The sequence below is a fragment of the Catharus ustulatus genome, chromosome 2 (assembly GCF_009819885.2).
Source record: "Catharus ustulatus isolate bCatUst1 chromosome 2, bCatUst1.pri.v2, whole genome shotgun sequence".
Taxonomy (NCBI): Eukaryota; Metazoa; Chordata; class Aves; order Passeriformes; family Turdidae; genus Catharus; species Catharus ustulatus.
The window spans coordinates 36,738,952-36,759,609 of NC_046222.1; the positions used below are offsets into that span (position 1 = coordinate 36,738,952).

Below are 20,658 nucleotides of genomic sequence, written 5' to 3' on the forward strand. Positions count from 1 at the left end.
GTAAGGGTTAATGCATGAGGCTTGCGATACAACTCAGTGTTGCAGCTGAAGTTATTGTGGGAATCTATTTATCTGGTACTTGATAGAGTGACCTCGTTTTGGTACTTCTAGCTTGCAAATGAAGGTGGGCGCCTCATCTGCAGTCCTGCAGGCACAGCCTGGCCACGGAGGGAGGACAACGATGGCTTGCCTTCCTTCTGCCTCATATCCAAAAGATAATGGATCCAAATCAGTTATCCCTGTGTTATCTCATTACCTTTAGCTAATTTGTGTGGCCATCCCTGATTATGGGTGAGGTTTGTGCGGGAGCACGGTTTTGCTGTTGGAATGAAGGCTCTGCAGTGCAAGCTCACTGATGCCGGGGGCTTTGGGAGGATGTGGCCCTCGGTGTACATACACAGCTAATGTTGGAGTGCAGTGGTGCTGTTGGGGACACAGCTGCTTTTCCAGGAAGATAAGGGAAAGAGCTTGTGGCTTTCCTTGGAGAGGGGGCTGCTTTCCAGCCAGCTACCCATCTGTGATGGTGCAACTTCTGCTCCCCGCCAAGCAATCACACTGGATGGGGGTGTTGGAAAAATCCTAGCCCACAGAGGACCACTGCTTACCACACTGTACAATAAGCATTATTCCTTAGGGTCCTCTTGTTCCTTCTAGACAAGAGTATTGCACTGAAACCCCAGAGTGGCGAGCAGTTTGCAGGAGGGGAAGGGCCGGAGACAAAATGATGAACTAAAACCTGGTAGTGAAATGAGTAATGTGACTCTGCTGTGGGGATATCCTCAGCTTCCCAAATTTCTAGCATACAGCCAAAAACAAAAGGCAGTGTGACTGGAAGGTGCAGGCTCTCTGGGGACCTGCTTTTGAAGTAACAACCAAATTATCTCCCTGTATTTAGAAAATCTACTGTAATGAAAAATGAGTGATGCTGGTCATGCAGGCAGGGCACAAGGTGGTTTGGATTGCCTGGGTGGGAGTGAACGCTGGGATGTCTTTGCTGCTGTTACCTGTCTGGCAGATCAAAACTCACACAAACATCTGTGGTTCTGGCTTGCTGTGAGAACACAGGAAAACACACCTGTTGTAGGATAATGTTGGCAAGAAATGGCACGGTGATGCTGAGCGTGGGAGCAGAGGAGGGGGCTCACACTGCTGCCAGCTTCTCCTGGCCATGCTGCGCTGGCAGCCTCCCCTGGGAGCTGGTGGCTGAGCCCTCATGGAGCTGAGACCCCCCCGCCCCGCCCTTGCAGCTAGTTCAGGCTCCCTTTGGCAGGCAAAAAGCCACCCCATCCAAGAGCACATGATTTTCATTATCCGCGCCTGAATGTCTGCTGGGGCTGAATTGCCTGGGTCTTCGAGAGCTGCTCAGTAAGAAACAGCAAACATTTTCCCTGGGAAGGAGCAGCTGTTTATATATAGTGTGGGTTCATGAGTGATTATTAGGAAAACATTCCTTTCTAGTCATAAAAAAGGGCATTTTTGTTGTTTCCTTTCCTCTAAAACAGTTAAGTTGGAGAGTCAGGAATTTTCATTTGCCATGACAACCAATGAAACTGCCAAGCCGTGTGATATCTTTATCCTTCCTATGATCAAATCTTTTTATTTATTTTTTAAGGTCATGTTGCTAACAGTTGGGAAACATCAGGTGTTGTTTGCTTTTCTCATGTAGAGAAGTCAGGATTTAATTTGCATGGTTTTATTTAAGAGCTGTAGAGAGCTGGGGGGGTATTGATATTTCCATGATTTATGGTAAGGATGGTATCTTAGTTCAGAATTGCTGTATTGTACTGAAGTCTTCCCCCCTCTGCCCCTCTCCCCCTTTAAGACTGGTCTGCTCAGCAGTAGCACCGTCTCCCACGGGACAAAAATTATCGTAGGACCCATCAGTGCTGCTGAGCAGTGATGAGGTTCAGAGCCTTGGAGATGTTGGTTTATACAGGATACAAATGGCTTAGAGACTTTATGAGCCAATAAATCTTTTCCTGTTCTTGTGCCAGAGCAAGGTTTTGCAAAGGCAGAAAATGTGAGGGATGTGACCCTTGATGTTTGATCCATGTGAGAGCTTCCCTTGGCTCCAAGTTGGAGCACTTCACACTAACCAAGTGCCTGGTGGTGGTGTTGCTGTCAGCAAAGCTGAGTGCCAGCATTTATCCTCTCTTTTAAAAATTGTTATCTTCTATTTAGGAATTTCCTCAGGGTGCCAAATATAGATTGAACACACACAAAAAAGCCCCACAAGCTCAAAGCTTGACCCCAAAAGCTGCTCTGTTGCTAAGGAATAAAAATAGGTGGTCACAAACATGGTGCTGACGTGCCGAGTTGTGTCTCCATGACCATGCAGCTGCGAGTGCAGGTCCCTGTCCCAGTGGCAGCAGTGCCCAGGCTGCACACATCATGTTGGCATCAGTGTCTACGAGGGACTGGCTGCTGCTGGCTTTAAGGGGACAAGAGGAACTAACTTGCTGTTTCCTAATCTTAGTCCCAAAGAGGTAAAAACTTCAGAGGGCTGCTGCCAGGACATAGTAGTAGTACAGCAAAAATTTATATAAATTTTTATGTGCTATTATCTATAATACAGCTATGTCTGTACTGGAAGAGCCCTGAGAGATGGAAACGTATTTTTGAATAAAAGCAGCATTCTTTGGGAGATCTTGGGCTGTGTCACAGAGTTGCTGGTCACTGATGGCATCAGAAGGGTGAACACTGGTGCAGCAGAAGCTGCGGTTTTGCCTTCACCTTTCCTCCAAATGCAAATCTTTCTCTGCAGATCTCTGCAATAATTTATTAAGCCATGTGGCTGGAGATGGGGAGTAGCTGAGCTGGGTGTAGAGGTGTGCAGAGGTGCAGAATGGTTTATCTGGGCTGGAGAGCTGCTGTGGCCAGTGCCATCTTTTCGTGTGTGTGCATGCACACGATGCTTGCTGCCTGCCTAGTCCTCAAGGTACTGCTTGCTGCATTAGCTCAGAACAATAAATCTCAACGACCCTGGAATACAATTTTTAAAACAATGTTTTCAGATTTTGTGCTTCTGGGTGAGCTGTTTGACTGATGTCCCTGCAGGGTAGGAGGCTTGGAGCAGAAAGCTTCCGCTAAAGAGCTGACTTTTTGTGTTTAAGGATTTGTTTTAGTGCCAGATTTACCCCCTGCAGTTTCTTGAATTGCAGCTGGTCCAAAGCTGAGGTGAGGTTTTAACAGGAGATAGCTGCCCTAGAAGATTAACTGTACATTTGCAGTGGCTTAGGGTAAATAAAAAGTACTGTAACCACCTGAAACTACAAGGGGAACTGAAAATAGGCTGTGTGTTAGTGTGTGAGCTAAAATGTAACCAAAACATGAATAATGTTCCTTACCTTCTGAAGAGAGCTGTGATATCCTTATAAAAATCTTACTTGGTAGCCACGATATGAAGTTACTGTTATTGAGATACTCAAGATAGTAAACATACTTCTTTACAAAATTGTGTAACCCAGGCTGTAAAATCTAATTCTGCTGTCCCACCCTCAGGGGTTTTTTTTCCATCTGGATTGGGTCTCTTCTGCAGCTGTCTGGAGCAGGCAGGGCTGGAAGCCTTCCCTTTGGAAACATCTTCTTAAGCCAGTCCTGAAGCTACACCCAAGTCTCTATTGTTTCTACTTTCTTCCCTCTCTGAACAATTTGTTTTCATGAAACATCTGCTGCTCTGGCAGATACCCACAGTTAAAGCTGTAACACAATGTTTCTTTGCAGAAATGCAAAGAATATTCCCTGCCAGATCAGTCGATTGCCAGATGGGATGGTTGATCCCAGCTGAGGGGTTTCCATCAGATGAGACCATTTTCAGAGGGGAAGACTTCTTAGAGGGCACACACAGTGCTTGAGCTGGTAGTGTAGTTCCATTAGGAATCTGGAGCATTGTGTGCATGAGCATGCCTGGTAGAGGTAAAATGTGCTTCCCATGTGGAAATAGGAGGTGGGAAATTGAGGACCACTGAGGCAGTAATCAGCCGAGGAGTAGGTCAGAATTTATCTCAACTTCAGTGGCAGAGAGGACTCCCTCATTCGGGATTCCAAGCTCATATTTGGGGGCAAAAGCCTGTAACACTCATCTGTATTGTATTCCTCCTATCCTACCACTTCATGTTCAAAAATCCTGTCACTTCTAGATAGGAAACCTTCCCTTAAAAGGCATAACGGACAGAAATTTCTGAAATGCAGACGTGCTGTGGCAAAGTTCTGCCTTCCCTATTGTGGTGGATGCAGAGCTCACGTGTGGCTCACGTACGATGGTGTGTTTGTGTGCTTGAGAAAAAGGAGCCTCCAGCTGAAACACAGGGTCACTTCTTTATTTCCTCGTGTAAGCTGACAAATACCACAGCAAAGAACTCTTTTCTCTTAACAATCCACCTCGGGAGTAGTAGGTTGCCCTTGAATTAGGGGGCATGCCTGGGAGTTTTGCCTGGGAATGACAGCCACCTTGAGTCACCAGGAAGAGTGTACCCCATAACCCAAATGCAAATGGCTGACTGAAGATGGGTTGCTTGACCTTTGCAAAATAATCCCCTGATAATCTTGTTCTTGGTCCTGGATAAAGTTCCTTTGAACAAGCAATTGTCTTGATGAGGCTGCTTCACTGGACTTCACGCTGTAACAAAATGTATGAGAGGAGCTGTTTAGGAATTGAACTCCCCTCAATGAAGTGTTATTGTAGAATCCTAGAATGATTTGGTTTGGAAGGGACCTTAAAGATCATCTGGTTCCATCTCCCCTGTTATGGGCAGGGAACGTTCCTCTAGATCAGATTACTTAGTCTCATGCAATCTGGCCTGAAACACTTCCAGGGATGATTTTCACAGGTCCCTTCCAACCCAAACTATTGTATGGATTTATGATTTTTATCTTTCTTATATTTCTCTTCTTCTGCTGCTGGTATTGCTAATTTATTATTATTACAATATTTAAATTACATATTTATAATACATAAAAATATAATATATTTAAATACTTACTGCTTTTATATATTAAAAATTTTTTGGGGAATATATTTATATATTCTATCTTTAGATTTCAGGTATGACATCTCGAGCCAAAAGCATTTGTTAGCTTTTTGATTGCTATGCCAGGACATTGTTGATTTGGCACAGCCTGGCCTTGGCCAGTGGCAGTGACATGGCGTGGCAGAGGAGCATCCTGCACAGGGCTGCCTGGAGCTCACAGCCCAAGCTGTGAGGTACCAAGCACAGCCCAGACCTCCGACACCCGAAAAGGCAATTAGCTGAGGTTTAATTACTTATTACTTCTAATAGGTTTGATGGAGAAGTTATGTAAATGCCAGTAAATCACAAGCTTACTTAAGCAGAAGTGAAGAGATGGAAATAATGGCTAATTTTTTCACTTAGAAAGCATTCTTGCTAAGTAAAACCTTATTAGTTTTTTTTATTATTTTGTTTATACCACAGACTCTGACACAATGAAAACAATATGGTCAACAGCAGTAAGACATGTCACTGCAGTTAAAACTCCAGAAAATTTTCTTGGACAGTCTGGGTTATGAAAGTGTGTCTAAGGCACACATTCATATTTCACAATACATTTATGATTGTCACTGCTAAATTGCATAGTTACGCTTGTGCTAATTCTGCACTTGCAACCTCATGAGTCATGATGTTCCTGTAAATACTTCACTGAAATTCTTTAGTTATGGTAGCTTGTCTCATATATTTTCAAAAATGGTGTCAAGCTGTCTAATCTTCCAAGTTTTTAGCAGAACCTTGTCTCACCCAGTTTCAAAACTTGATCATGGTACCACTCAAACCTCTACCAGCCCAGCAAACTAATGCATCAGGAGATTAATTTGCTTTTCATGTATTTCACGTGCACAAGCCTTTATGCTAAACCAAGGATTTTTTTTCTCCGCTGGCTTTGCCTCCCTGTGAGTGCTTGGAGTTGCAGTGTCCCCAGAAACCTCGTGTGAGACATTTGGGGTTCAGCCTGAGCCTGCACCTGGTTTCTAAAGACACAAAATCACACCTAAGTTGCTGATGGGCTCCCCCATTTTTGTGGGTCAGGTTTTGGTGTGGGAGCTTTATTTCACCTAGAGAGCTGGACTTAGTAAGCTTTCCTGGCTTTTCCATGCAAGGTATGTATCAGTTTCCTCTTGGCTGTAGTTTAAAAAATAATTTTGTTGTTTTTTTTTTTTCCCTTTGGGAAAAGGCTGTTGTTTTTGAGTGGATGAAACAGCATTTTTTGGCTGGATTTCTGGCAATGCAGTTTTTTCCACACTTGGAAGTCAGCCTGTCTGCTGTGCTGGCTGTAGCTGCTTCAACACACAAAAACGTGTTGCTGCAGACTGTACAGCTTGGTGGTTGCAGGATGTGCTAAAATGTAGCCAAGACCAATGGAGTGTTATTTTGAACATGCAGTATTGTCCCCATCTCCAGGCATGTCTTAAGAGATGTTTATAAAAGCATGTGTTAATACTGTACCAACGTTTTTGCAGTGAAAACTGAGATTCTGATGGTAAATGGAGTGTCAGGCTGTTCTCATGCTTCTGAAGATGGTGTGTACCCTGAGGGTGCTGGTATGTGGTTTGGTCAGACATCACCGAGGCATTGTGGCTGTGCATGTCAGCTAGTTTTTTCTAATCTTAAATTAATTTTTAACTTATCATTTTATAACTACTGCTAATAATGTAACTCATTGTTCCTACATAACAGAAATCTGATTAGTTTATCTGTGTGAGGAGAATTATTAACAGTTCAATCCTCAGATGAGTGTGATGGAATATAACTTGCTGTCTGCATGTGATATTTAGCACTTCGTGGCTGTTCCCAACGCTGACATGCACAAATGTCTCTGGGTCTCCTCTCCCTCCAGGAGGTGAGAGTTAGATGGGGACACTGCACCAGGCAAGCTGTGAGTTGCCTGATCTCTCCTCAAGGGTCTTTGGTGTCACTGAGATCCACAAGGATGTGCCCAACCAAAAAAGATTAATTCCCTCAGAAGTGAAGCCTCTACACAAAGCCTTTTCACCATCAGGGGATGCCTGGCATATGTGAACATCCGAAGCTTGTTCCTGAGTATGAGGTCTGTAGGCTCTAGAGTTAAGCCAAGGAGGCAGATGCAGAGGGCAGTCTGCAGGCAGTGACCTCTGGTGTCCTGCCGTGGCTGGGGTGTCTTCTGTTAAGTGGGAGCACCACAGCAGGGCATCCTCTTCTCTGGAGCTCTGGCTCCAGGCTCTTATTTGGGATGATATTGGTGCTGGATTTACCTGCTTGTTCTGTGGTGAAGCAGCTGTAGTTGCTGGTCAGTGGGTTCCTCTGTAGTACCTGCACAAGCTCCTGGAGGCCAACTCATTTGTGAGCCGTGGTCTCAACAAAGTAGTTCAGAGAGCTGCAAATTTTCCATGGTGGCAAAAGAGGTAAAGGGAAGGCCTGTGTGTTCTGTATGGCCATTGATCTTGATCCTCAGCTTCAGCTTTCCTTTTGTTTATAGAACTATGTCTGTGGGATGAAACATACATCTGACTTGTACCTACTCAACTTGCTTGGTTGTAGTAGAAGCATCCTGACTGAAGCATTGAAGAGCATGAATCTTTCCATATAGGGTAGGGCTGTGGCTTTCATAACTGGGGCTTTTTTCCCAGATGCACTTTCTAAAATATGTCTAGACTTTTGAATGATCAGCAACTCATCAGCCAATGTTGCTGAGTCTGCTGTGCATGGGGAAGCCCCATGCCTCCCTGCACTATTTGCATAGTTGCTTGATGCCTCCTGGAATTGTTGGATGGATTTATTGAGTGCTGTTGGGATCTTCTCTTTCTTGAAGTGATTGCCAGAGCACAGGCTACTGGATTTAGCTTACCTGCAATGGCAGGTGTGGTAGAAGGAGGTGAGAAATGTCAACCCCAGGTACCTACAGTAAATCTTTCTCCCTTGATTTTGGAAAAGTCATTCCTGGAATTTTCATGTTGCACCACGCCAAGAGCATGCACTTGTGGTTTTACCACCATCGGCAGAGGCATGCATGATCCAAACTTTCTTGGGAATTAAGTCCCTCTTAATTTTTCTAATGTAAATGGAAGTGAAATTAGACCCTGTGGAGATGAGGAGTAAGGAAAGTGGGCAAGGAAGCAGAGGGAAGTCCAGCCAGCAGAGGGGCACAAGCTGGGCTCATGCTTGCTGAGTGCAGGAGCCTGCTTGGGTTGGCAGGTGCTTTGAAAACAAAAATATTTTATCCTGAGTTATGTAATGCAGCAGCATGTCCAGACCTGAATTCCCTGCAATTTTCTGGCCTGTGAGGAATAATTTTCTACTTGAAATCTAAGCCTTAGCTTTGAATTTTGTGGCTCATATGGCATATGCAATCAGTGTAATATCTGTATACATAACTACTGCTGTTTGAACTTGAGATGTTTGGGTAAATTTATTTTTGTTTATAGCTGTTGGATGATGAAGAACAGAAAGTACTTGTTTATTAAAAACTATATAAATACATCAACACCTGCTACTGGTTAGATCCAGCAGGTGAGAAAGCTGCAGATCCTTCTGTGTCTAATTGTAGCACTAGGTTGTAATGGGAATTTGAGGTGGGATAGAGCTGAAGTGCAAATTATCAGCATTCATGGCTTGATATGGCTTTGGTCTTAATCCTTAAATGGGAAGAAACCTTTGCAGCTGTGGATAGTTTGTTTTTTGTTCTGTTTTGTTTTTCACCCAGCTCTTTGTTGGGTAGAAAACTGGCTGGATGGCTGAGCCCAGAGAGAGGTGGTGAAAGCAGTTGCATCCAGCTGGCAGCTGGTCTCAAGGGCTCAGTTTTGGGGACACTCCTGTTTAATCTCTTCATCAGTGACCTGGAGAGAGGATCAAGGGCACCCTCAGTCAGGGGGCTGGTGGCAGTCAGGTGGATCACATCAACTGGAGTGGGAATGTTGATCTGCTGGATGGCAGGAAGGCTCTGCAGAGGGATCTGGACAGGCTGGATCTGAGGCCAAGGATCTGAAGCTCTGTATGAGGTTCTGCATAAGTGCTGCGTCCTGCACTTGGATGACAGCAAGCCCAGCTTAGAGACTGGGGGCACAGAGAAAAGGACCTGGGGGTGCTGGTCAACAGCAGCTGAACATGAGCATGGGGAAAGCAGCCCACTGCTTCTGCATTCCCTTTTCAGGTGTCTCCATGGGAGCAGGGACTTGTTTGTACAAGCTGGGGTGACTGAAGGAGAGGTGAAAGTCCTTGGTCCCTGTGCTTTTGGTTTGGGTGCATCTTGACAGTCTTTTGGTTGAATTGGAATTAATAGCTGGAGAATATCAAGAGCACGTATTGCACTGTCTTGCCCAAACAGAGAAACACTGAGGTTTTGGAGCACGTGCTGAGAAGGGCAGTGGAACTGATGAGGGGTCTGGCACAGGTCTGATGAACAGTGGCTAAGGGAGCTGGGGGTGTTTAGCCTGGAGAAAAGGAGGCTCGGGGGGACCTTCCCATTCTACAGCTGCCTGAAAGGAGGTTCTAGTGAAGTAGGGGTTGATCTCCTGTCATGTGAAATCATTACGATGAGAGGAAGCATCAAGTTGCATCAGGGGAGATTTAGACTGGGTACTAGGAAAAATTTCTTCACTAAAGGGATGGTGAAGCACTGGAACAGGCTGCCCAGGGAAGTGGAGTCACCATCCCTGGAAGTGTATGAAAAACATGTAGATGTGGGAGTTATGGAAATGCTTTAGTGGTGGGCTTGGTAGTGCTGAACATGGTGATCTTGGAGGTCTTTTCCAACCTTAATGATTCTATGAATCAGTGAAAACTATGTCTAAAACATGTCCTGCTGTCCTTCAGCTGCATTCCCACTGATGGACCACCTCTCCAGGTGGTTGCCCTGCTTCGATTTATCCCTCCTGGCCTCTTGTTCTGTCCAGAGTGACTGTGTGTGGGGTTGCATGATGGAGTGAAGCAGAGCAGTGGCACAACTGAGAGAAACCCCACAAAACTGATCCTGTGCGAGGCTGGCAGGAACAGCCCACGGAGGCTGGCTGGGATACCAACTGCATAAACTGCCCTGGGGAAAAACAGCTGTGAAGCGAAACTTTCTGCCCTGCTGCCAGTCTTGGGGTGTACTCCTGCTTCATCTCATGACAGGGCATGTCTCTGTGCTGTAGTAAATGAATGTGGTGAGGGGTGGCTGAGGCATGGACTGGCATCCCATCTCCTGCCCTCGCTGCAGGGTCTTGTCTCTCCCAGAGGGTGGGACAGGCAGCTGCATCCTGAACACTTTAAACCACTGCAGGGGATGTGAGGCAGAACCTTGCACCTGCAAACACAAGAAAAGAGGGGGGAAGAAAAACCCAAACCCACACCAAAAAAACCCAAGAAAACAAAAACAGAAGTTGTGCTCTGTGTCTGCTTTGGGTTTTTTTGAAGCATGTGTTTTTTTTGAGCAATGTGCTGTATTGCTGAGGTGCACATTCCCCAGCAGTGGTAAGTGGGGTAGAGGTTGAGACATCTCTGGGGAGAGGGGAGGGTAGTGTGAGTCTGAGTCAGCAGCAAAGGTCACTTGGCGTGCGGGAGGAGAGGATTTCAAAACGTGGCCAGAGCAGTGTTTGTGTCCAGCACTGACAGCGTGCTGGGGTGGTGTGTGCACTCAGAGGGAACAGCTCCAGTGGGGTGATAGATGGTCAGCTTCACCCGCACACTGCCTCACAAAGCACTGCTCACTCTTCCTTGCTGCTGGCTTCCTTTGCTTTCTCCCTTCCCATGCCCTGACTTCTTGTATCTCTGCAGTTCTGGCACTTCATCTCATCATTGCGTGGTTTGTTTTATGGTCTTGGCTCATCTTTCAGTTCCCGTTTGGGGTCATTATCACATATGATTAGTCCTAGAGCCTAATGAAGGGGATCAGACATGACTCTAGGGTATGTCTGAGCCATTTAGCATTTCTGACCTCCAAGATCTGCAGAGAAAGTTTATTTTTAAGCTTCCTAAGAAGATAAATTTGAATTTTGGATTGTTTAGGGTGCAAGTAATGGAACTGGAATCTCTCTGGGTGGAACATACCCTCTGGGGTATGAAGAATCCCAGGAATAATTATGCAGTGCTGTGTGAGTGTCATTAATCTTGAAATAGCTTTTGGTGGATGATCATGTTTTTCTTCATGGGAGAAGCTAGTGTGAAACCTTGAAACTTTGTTAAAATTTAGTCTTCATTTAAGAGCACTGTCAATGTGTGTTTCATACTGCTTTTGTTACCCAGTCCCACTCTGGGAAAGCCAGTCACAGAGATAGGAAACTATTACACAACGAAGAACTCAAGTAAAATAATAAAGGGCATTTTTTTGGGCTGTTTTTTAAGATCCCACTCTTTTACCCTGCTAAGAGGAAGGATTTGCAAGGACTTGTGTGTTGGAGCAAGGTGAAGTCAGAGCATCCTCTGGACACCTGCAGCTGCTGCTGTTTGGTGGCACTGTGCTGCGCTGTGCTCCTGACCCGGTTGAAGTGACACATCTGTGCAGTGACTCAGCTGTGTTCCTACTAACCATCTGCTGATGTGATGCAGCTCATTAGTCACTAATTGGTGTGGTTACCCTTTTTTTAGGCTGTTGGAAAGGCCAAGGGCCACATAGATGTGAAGCAGCTGAGTCAGTCTTCTACCTCTTTTGCCCTCAGGCCTGCCAGACTCTAGGTGGTGCTTGGAGAGGTGTTTCAATGTTCCCTGCCAGGCAGAAACAGGCAGTCTCAGCTTTATCTTGTATTCTCTGATTGTTTGACTTAAGTCTATCACAGCTGTTTGGGAGTGGAGTCTGTATCTGGAGCCTTCTGGTGTGTGTCACAATGGCAGTGGGAGACAGCACCCTGACTTTGGACTGAGCATGAGAAGCTAGTTTCTCATTCAGCCCAGCCTGCATTTGCTCCCTTCATCAGCTCTGTAAAAATCCTCTAAGCAATGTAGGAATTTAGTGAGGATAGCACTTGTATAATACATTTCTCCCCCCATTCCCCACCCATCTGCCCCATTCTTCTGCTGCACTGGCCATCTTTGACTCTGTCACCTTGTTCTTTACCTAATCTATAGGTACTGGTGTTCTGGTTTTGCCTTACATGGCAGCTGAACTGACGGCATGTAAATCTGTCTCTTCTGATATCTTGAGGACAGGTCTTTGATGCCATGTGTAATACCTGGATCCTCCTGGCTATAGCTGGATTTGGACACTGTCCTTTGCTTCCTTGTCTCTCGGGGTTTTTCTTTCTGCATAAAATCTCCAGCTGACTCTCTTCTTGCTGTTGTTGCTTTCTTTGGAGTTACAGACCCCTTTTCTGGGCCCAGTGTTGGCAGCAATCTTGGGAGCACTGGAGATGGAGGTGTGGATTCTCATCCCTCATGACTTGCTCAGCTGCAGCAAATGCATTTGTCGGCAGCTCAGCTCTGCATTTGTTTGTTTGGTTCTCCCTATGCTGTGAGTGATGTAGGAAGCCATGTGGATCTTCCCCCATGTAGGCAACCCTGTCAATCTTTTGTGACATTGCTGAAATATCTGTCTCTGCATCCTGCCAAGGATGGAGTTGGAGTTGAGGCATGGAGTGTGCTGGATAATTCCTAAGCTCCTCTCTGTTCACTTCCCATTTGAGCAATCTAAAGATTCTTCACAAAACTTAAGAAAATTATCAGAGTAGTAATATTCCTAATAGCATCTATTATTTCTTCTCTTCCAAAAACCTCTCATATTTCAGCTAAACTGTTGCCCCACTTTTCACTACACTTTTAACACATGAACCCTTTCTGTTTTTAAGGCAAGCACTGCTGCTCTTGTTTTAAAATGGAGCCCCCACCTGTTCTGCCCTCGTGTGTCCAAGCCCTGCTCTGCTTGTACCCAGCGTGCTCCTGGAGGAGCTCATGGTGGGGTTTGGGGTATTTCCCTAACAGGAGTAAATTATGTGATCCTCTCAGACAATGTGACAAAGTCCATGCTGTCCTTTGGAGATGTAGTCAAAAGCAAAGTAAACATTTGGGAACATCTAGGAATTGGTGTGTCTGATTTGTGGAGCGCTGCTTGGAAAGCTGAAAACCAGCATCTCTAACTTGTATGGTCTCACCTGGATGCCCACAAGAACCAAAATGGGGCCGAGGTTTCACAGCAGCTGACTTTGACTACGTGGATGCCCCAGATCAGAGTGAAAAGTGCTCTTCTCCCTTATCTGAGGAACCATGCATGTGCCAAGAGACCTTTGTTCGGAATATGTGGAGCAATAAAGTTCAGCAGGGATAAAAGGGCATGTCCCCACTGGCTTGGTTCACACAGTGTTGTGCTCTCTGTCTGTCTTGCAGCTGCGTAAATGAGTATGGAAGATTATGATTTCCTCTTCAAAATTGTTTTAATTGGCAACGCCGGGGTGGGGAAGACCTGCTTAGTCCGTCGCTTCACTCAGGTAAGGCTGGCCAGCTCTTGGGTTGGGGAATGTTGGGATGGGGACAGCGCTGGTCTGGGAGCATGGAGCCTGTGACTCTGTACTGAGGGCTCTGCCAGTGTCACAGCTCCAGAGCATTTTGCTGTTCACACCCTTGGTGTGTACATCACACGGTGACATACCGGCACAAGCAGTGCCTCTCTATCTAGTGCTGCACCTGGCCCTCTGCTGGAGCTTGGGTTGGAGAAACCTCGTTCCTCTGAAGATGGAAAGTCCCCTCTGAAAACCACCAGGACAACTCCTCCTGCTTCAGTGGTGTTCTGGACCAGTTACAAGACCAACACATCTCCTGGTCTCCTCCCCAAATTTTGCTGCACGGAGCACTCCCTGTTATTTGCCATTAGTAAATTAATGATCTGGGTCCTGAGCTGTCAGTCCAGTGTCTTTTTTTGTGTCAGTGATCCACAGCAAAGGAAGACTTTGCATGGCACATCATAAAGCACAAATTGTGGGGCTTTGGTTGCACTCTCCACTAGGAATTTTCAGCAGTTTTCCCCTTTGCTGTTAATTTTAGTTTTGAAGCTATAGTGATTTTAGATGCTCTACAAAAACGTGTGGCAGCCATTGCAGTAAAGCTAGTCATACCCGAAAGGTTAACAGCAAAAATTTTTGGCAACTTCTGCTGCTTGTTCTTTGGCAGGATAGCTGCTGTAGGGGATAGATGTGCCCCTGAATCAACAGGACTTGGTAGACCAGAAATCATAAAGCTCTCATTTTGTTTGCTGCTGCTCCTTTCTGATGGTGCTGCAATCAAGTACCACCAGCATTGTGCTGTCCCTTGCCGTTGCTGTGGCACTGGTGATGGCTGGCTCTGTGCTTTGCTCCCAAAATGCGGTGCACAGATGTGACCCCACTGTTGAGAGCTGCCAGAAATGCCTATTGGTGCCATAGGGTGCAGTGGAGAGAAAAGGGAAGGCGTGAGGTTGCGAATGCGTCTCGTCCCACACAGATCTTCACACATCTTTCAATGCATTGGGAAGTAGGATGGAAGGTACCCTCTTCTTCCAACTGTACAGGAGGGCTTTCCCCCCTCTTTTTTCCTCCTTTTCTTTTCCTGTGTTCCCACTTTTGAAGTCAATGATTTGCTGCATAACTACGGATAAAGCAGGGAAAATATAACAGGGTTGAATTTTTGGTAACCTTCATGCTGGGGAAATGTCACACTCTAAATGTGATGGAACTAAATGTCATGGGAAGGGGACAATGAGTGAATTTTTAAGTGTTTTAAAGAAGGAAAAGGGTGAGGATTTACACCAGAGATACTTTTGTCTTGTTGTAGAAATAAGTTTAATCAAACTCTTGTTTTCTTCCAGGGTCTTTTCCCACCAGGGCAAGGAGCCACAATTGGAGTTGACTTTATGATTAAAACTGTGGAGATAAACGGTGAAAAAGTAAAGGTAGGAACCTGATGATTTAAAGTGTAAATTCATGTGGCAGTGCCATAGCTGAGGTTTCTTGGTGCAGCCCTTCTGCTGGAAGATACCCTAGGAAGGTCAGGGCTGTCTGGCATGGCTTGGGCAATGTGGGGTTTAACAATCTGTGTGCTCCTCTCCACCATTAATATCAGGATTGTAACAGTGAACCTACTGGAGGGGGAGAAAATGGAACAGGGAGACCTTGCAAAACTGTTGTCCTTGCTTGGGAGACAGTAAGGTTATGCCTGGCTCAGATTGAGGAAGCCCATAGAAGCATTTCAGTGCAGCCTCTGCTCACTGTTTCTGGTAAGCAGAAATTTGTTGTATTCCCACTGGAATGTGCTTGAGGAAAGTCTCCTGTGAGCTCCCAAGATGGCCATTGGGGAGAACAGACATCTGGACTTGTGTGGTTCTGCACAGCGAGGGCTCATCTTCTGCTTCTACCAAGTTACAGATTTGGGAGAAGCAGAGCTCATCACAGTACTTGTGTTTCAGCCAACAGGTTGAACTGCAAAGGGTAAAGTTGTCCATATTTGTAACTCTTTGGCCCTCTAAAATAGGGTGGAACCTAATACTGGGAAACTGTTCTTGTCATGAGCTGACTCCCAAACTGAGCCTGAGCATCACTTGGCAGAGAGCTACTTTGCCTGAGCCAAAACACACAAAGCACGAGATTGGAGACCAATCTCATGCTTTAATGGGGTCCATGGTTGGGTTCCAGAGGCCAGAAATGTTGGCTGCTACCACTTTGTTCATTAGTAGAGGTTTCACTTAAGGTGCTGTGGTTTCTGAGATAAGAAAAAAGTGGTTATTTGAGCCTCTAATAAGGACCAAGGTGTCCATGGTCCCTGAGCTGCTCCTGCATGAAATTCAGGGGCATCAAAGTGAAAACTAGCAGTTTCCCACTTGCTGTCTTTAGCAAACCCAATAGTGAGCAAATGCAAGAGTGGCACCAGTGTGACACTAAGACCTGTTTTTAAGCTTCTGTGAGTTATGGGATGGAAACAGTGGACTTGGGCAGATTTTCAGCCCTGAGAATTTTTTTAACCTGTACCACAGCACCACAGAGAGGTTTTAAGAAGAAAATGGGATGTTGTGTTGGTAAGTGTAGGACATATTTTAAGAACTGTGGTCATGTTGGCAAGCTGTGACTGTGCTGCGTGAGGAGCTTACAAACCTATGGGAAATGGTGGTGCTTCACCAGGAGACCTTACCACCTGAGCAGGTGAAGGACAAGAGGTAGAAAATCCTTCACCTGATAAAGACCAAGTTTATACTTAGCAGATGGCTGTGCAGGTGGGCCAGAGCTGCAGGCAGGGCAGCAGTGAGGGTCAGGTGTAGCCCAGGTGGTGCTGGTGCTCAGCTTGCTGGTTGTGATGCTCATTAGCAGGGCTGGCCAGGACATGAATGTTGCTTGTCCCAAGCTCCTCAGGCGGCAGAGATGTTTCTCTTGGCCAAAAGCAGCTCCAGTGAAGCAACTCGGAGCTGATCTGGTCTGTACTGGATTTTGTTCTCTTATATACACAGTTTAAATCAGTGGCCTCAAGACTGTCCTCATCATTAGAGGGATAAAAGCAGTACTGGGGTACATGAATCCCATCCACTTGAGATACCTCTCCTTTTCAAGCATCTGGTTCTCTGTCAAATTCTGCTGAAGCCTTTAGAACATCACTTGTATATGAGGTCTGGGATTTGCACTGGTGAACTTACCCTCAGGACTTGTCTGCATTTGAAGTGTTGCTCCTGTGATTTAATCCTAAGACTAATTTGGACTGAGGGTGCAAAGTTCTTAAGAGAAAATTGGAAGCAGTTGTGCCAGTATGAGTTGTCTCAGGGGCAAGGATGGTTCAGGGAAACTCTACAAGCTAAATGAAAACTCTCTGCTGTCCTGCAAATGTCTGATGAATGCACAAGTGTCCTCTCTTAATCACCTTGGGGCAGGATTGTGTGTCACAGTGCCTTAGCAAGTGCTATCTGGTGTATCTGCTATATTTCACGTGGCCAATGCTGGGTTCTAAAGTCCCTCTCTTGCTCCCACCAGTGCAGTAAATTGGAGTTGCTGGAGCTTAGTTTCTGTGACCAAGCCTTAGTGGGATCTTAGTATGATACATTTGGGCACTGGAATGAGCCTTCTGGAGTCCGGAAGGCAAACAGATTTTTTTCAGTGGTATTGCAGCTGAAACTCTTTGAGTAAGCAGTGCTTGTGAGAATAAACATTTAATGAGAGGGGAAAGCAGGAATGAGTCAGAGAACAGAGCTGCTCTGGCTGTTAGCTCATTTAGCAGTGCCCAAGCCATGATTCTCTTGCCTCTGTGCTGGGCAGCCTCCCCTGCGTGTCTGCTGCGATCCAGAATGAGGGAACAGAGCTGTTTACCAAAAGAGTTTTCAGACTTGAAAATACATTATGGATTTCTGGGGAAAAATATTTTCCTGCTTTCAAAATAGCATTATAAAGCCAGTGGAGAGGGACTCTCTAGTGTGAAAGCTGTGTGCAAGCTTTTCCTGATATGAGCAGCTACCAAAGCTCACTGCCCAATGAGCTGAGAGAGCACTCTGCAGTTATGAGGGGATTTTGATCTGCCTGGCTTCTTCCAATCAACTCCAAAAATATGTGCAGCACTTGTACCAGGAGAGCCCACAAACTGAAGCAAAGCAGATAGCAGTTACCATGCTGGTCAAAGTCGAGCATCCCTGATGCTGCAAGCAGAGGGCTGTGCTATATGGACTTGTTGGAAAGATAAATGTGTGTGCAGATGTTGGGAGGGTGGGAAGCATCAGCTGACACCAAGAAAATAAACATCTATATTTTCTGCAGGCTGAGTCAGAAACCGTCCTTTGGTTATTCTGGGGGGAAGAAAATGTACAAATAAAACGGTTGCTGTGAAATATTTTATTTGACAGAAATGACCAGTGAGGGAAAGTGTGAGATGTGCATTTTGGATTCATGAAGAGTTTATTGGTGGATGTAAGATTGAGGGCTCTTTCCTGCCTTCTGCACCCGGCTCACAGGTAGACTCATGTCTGCTCTCCCCAACGCAATCTCTTTTGCTTTCAATGTCTCTTAGATTAAAGCAATGGCAGAACATATTCACATCAAGTTTTTATTAATTTAGATATATTCTCAATAAAGGCAGAACATATATGAGCTGGAGTTTACCAGTAGACAGTGATTAAATGTTTTTCCTGGGAAACAGCTGAGTAACAACAGAATTATCTGTATCTTTCCATCTGCCAGAGTTTGGAGGCTGGTTTGTTTTAACAAGGATTCAGTCATTATCTGGTTTTCGTGTGCAAGTCATTTCACCTGTGGTTTTGTGTGTCACTTTACAGATACCAGGTTCAGCCATTTAAGTACAACTATGTCAAGATATTAAAGCACAAAGGTGCCCAGGAGCTCTGAGCCAGCCACAATTACTTTCTCTGGAAAGAAAAAAAAAAAAGAAAAAAAATAAGTGGAGTTTTTCTTCCAAAATTATGCCCCACATCTAAAAGCTGCTACTGGGCGCTTTCATTTCAGGCTAACATATTTATCATCAGTGGCTGGCGTAGCTCAGCTTTGGAACTGGGCAAGAATAAGATTTTCTCTGTACAGGCTGCTGAATATATGGAAAAAATCTCAAATACTTCACCTTTTTCTTCCCAAAGTACACAGGATTTTGGCTAGAAATCATCCTTCCACATATTTAATTCCAGGGAGAGGTGCTTTAGAAAAAATAAAAACTGAAACCGAGAAATACTCTTTTATCTTGAAGTTATGTTAGTCTTGGATGTTTTTCTTAGATTTCCTTTTTGAAGAATTGAGGTTTTGATGACCCACTAAAAACTATCAGATGGTTAAAACATAAAACCAATATAAGTGTTGTTTGTATTGGGAAATGTTGTCTTCATGGATTGAGAGGGTTTGGCAAACATTCAAGAGATTTTATGGTGGTGAGACACAGGCACAGGCTGTCCAGAGAAGTTGTGGATGCCCCATCCCTGGTAGTGTTCAAGGCCAGGCTGGATAGGGCTTTGAACAACCTGGTCTGGTGGAACATGTCCCTGCCCATGGCAGGGGGGCTGGAACTGGATGGTCCCTTCCAACTCAAACCATTTTAGAAATCTGTGGTGTAGCCAATTCTACATGTTCGGAAGGCAAACAGTGAGCAGCTGGATGAGATGGCTGAAGTTGTAGAGAGGAAATGTGTTCCAAACCTTAGATAAGCCTTCAGCTGAGCTCCTTGTTCAGTCCTGTGCTTTCTACCCTTCACTGCGTTGTCTCTGGATAACTGCAACCGGCTCCATGAGCTAGAGGAGAGGCATTCTTACTCCTTCTTGGGAATGGAAGCTGCTGTTGTTGGATTTCAGGGCTGGGAGAAGTGACTTTCTGTCTCTAGCCCTTCCAGGCTGGCAGTTCTGCCCACTGCAGAGGGAGATGCTGGAGGAAGTTTCATGGTAGCTGACAGACCTGCAGCTTCCAGGGCTGTCAGCCACAGTGCCAGCTGACTTTGTGCCTTGCATTTCAATCCACAAGTGCAGGAACAGAAACAAATTATGCTGGGGGAAGGGAAACCAAAGGGAGAAGAGCAAAGTGCTTTCCCTGAAGGGGATTTTTTAGGTCAAAATGGTGCTGCTATTAAAAAAAAAAACAGAAAAAACCCCCCAAAAAAGCACAAATTAAATATTTTTTTTTTTCCTTTTACCATCCTTCCTTGCCTTGCTGTGGCAAAAGCTGCAGATCTGGGACACGGCAGGGCAGGAGCGGTTCCGATCCATCACGCAGAGCTACTACCGCAGCGCCAACGCGCTGATCCTGACCTATGACATCACCTGCGAGGAGTCCTTCAGGTGCCTGCCCGAGTGGCTGCGCGAGATCGAGCAGTACGCCAGCAACAAGGTCATCACCGTGCTCGTGGGTAAGCCACCCTGCTCCTGCTCTGCAGCAGGGCTCCAGTGCTGGGAGCATTCCCTCTGCAGGTGGCCCCAGGATGCTCCAAGTGGTGACCAGGATGCCACGGCCACCTCCAGAGGTGTGGTCCTGGTTTGGGTCTAATGTGTGCAGAGGGGGATGCTTCCCACCAGTCTGAAGTGTAGATGGTGCAGCCACCACCGAGCTAAGAGCAGAGCATTCCCCTTGTGGCTCCAAGCTCACATCCCTACAAACATGTCAGGATCTGGAGTTTGCTATACTCCATAGGTGTGGGACGACCAGTCTTGTCTCAAGTGGTCAGGATCTGGAAGCCACATCAGGACATGATGGTTGTGTGGATCATAGCATTCATAGGTGGGGCAGAGCTGGAAAACTGGATGTTCTTGCATGGATTTTAGGGAAACTAAAAATAAACAACTCAATGTTATATTAATCTGCAGAGCTTCAACTCAAGGCAAAGCAGACCTCGGGCCATCTGTCTGCTACAAGCAAGGCGAAGGTTATTTTGCCTACCAGTGCTTTTCCATGCTCTGCTTTCAGCATCTCAGAGTTGGAACTTGGCTTTTAAAGGTCCAAGAATATATAAAGAACAGTGGAAAAATAATTTGGGGAAAGCTAAAAAGTTTCATGCTACTGTGTCACCTTTAATAGTTTGCTATTTAAATGAAAAAATCTAGGTCATTGTAAAAAGTGTCTAAAAGTCTATTTTAAAGGGAAAAAAAAAATCTTTTGCGTTTAACATGCCCCAGTGCTACTTTAGGTGAACTATGGGGTTTATAGAGCTTCCATACAAGAAACTCATGCTTCATGAGTATGGCCTGGGTACAAATGGTGCAGAAATAATTAATAAATTACTAACAAATTGATTTTTTTTAGTGAATATTAAGTTAATTGCTAGCATCTGCAGCACAACA

General features: G+C 45.5%; 1 protein-coding gene across 2 annotated transcripts in view; it reads left to right on the top strand.

Annotated features, from left to right (window-relative positions):
- Positions 1-20,658, top strand: part of LOC116992579 (ras-related protein Rab-30) — a 92,821-nt gene that overhangs the window by 18,094 nt on the left and 54,069 nt on the right. The window contains exons 2-4 of one of the 2 annotated variants that reach the window (XM_033052349.1): positions 13,281-13,381; positions 14,734-14,817; positions 19,547-19,730. In XM_033052349.1, coding sequence (XP_032908240.1) covers positions 13,289-13,381; positions 14,734-14,817; positions 19,547-19,730 — 361 coding nt within the window. In that variant the 5' untranslated portion in view covers positions 13,281-13,288. The remainder of the gene's footprint in view (positions 1-13,280; positions 13,382-14,733; positions 14,818-19,546; positions 19,731-20,658) is intronic. The other variant, XM_033052346.1, reaches the window with a different exon arrangement.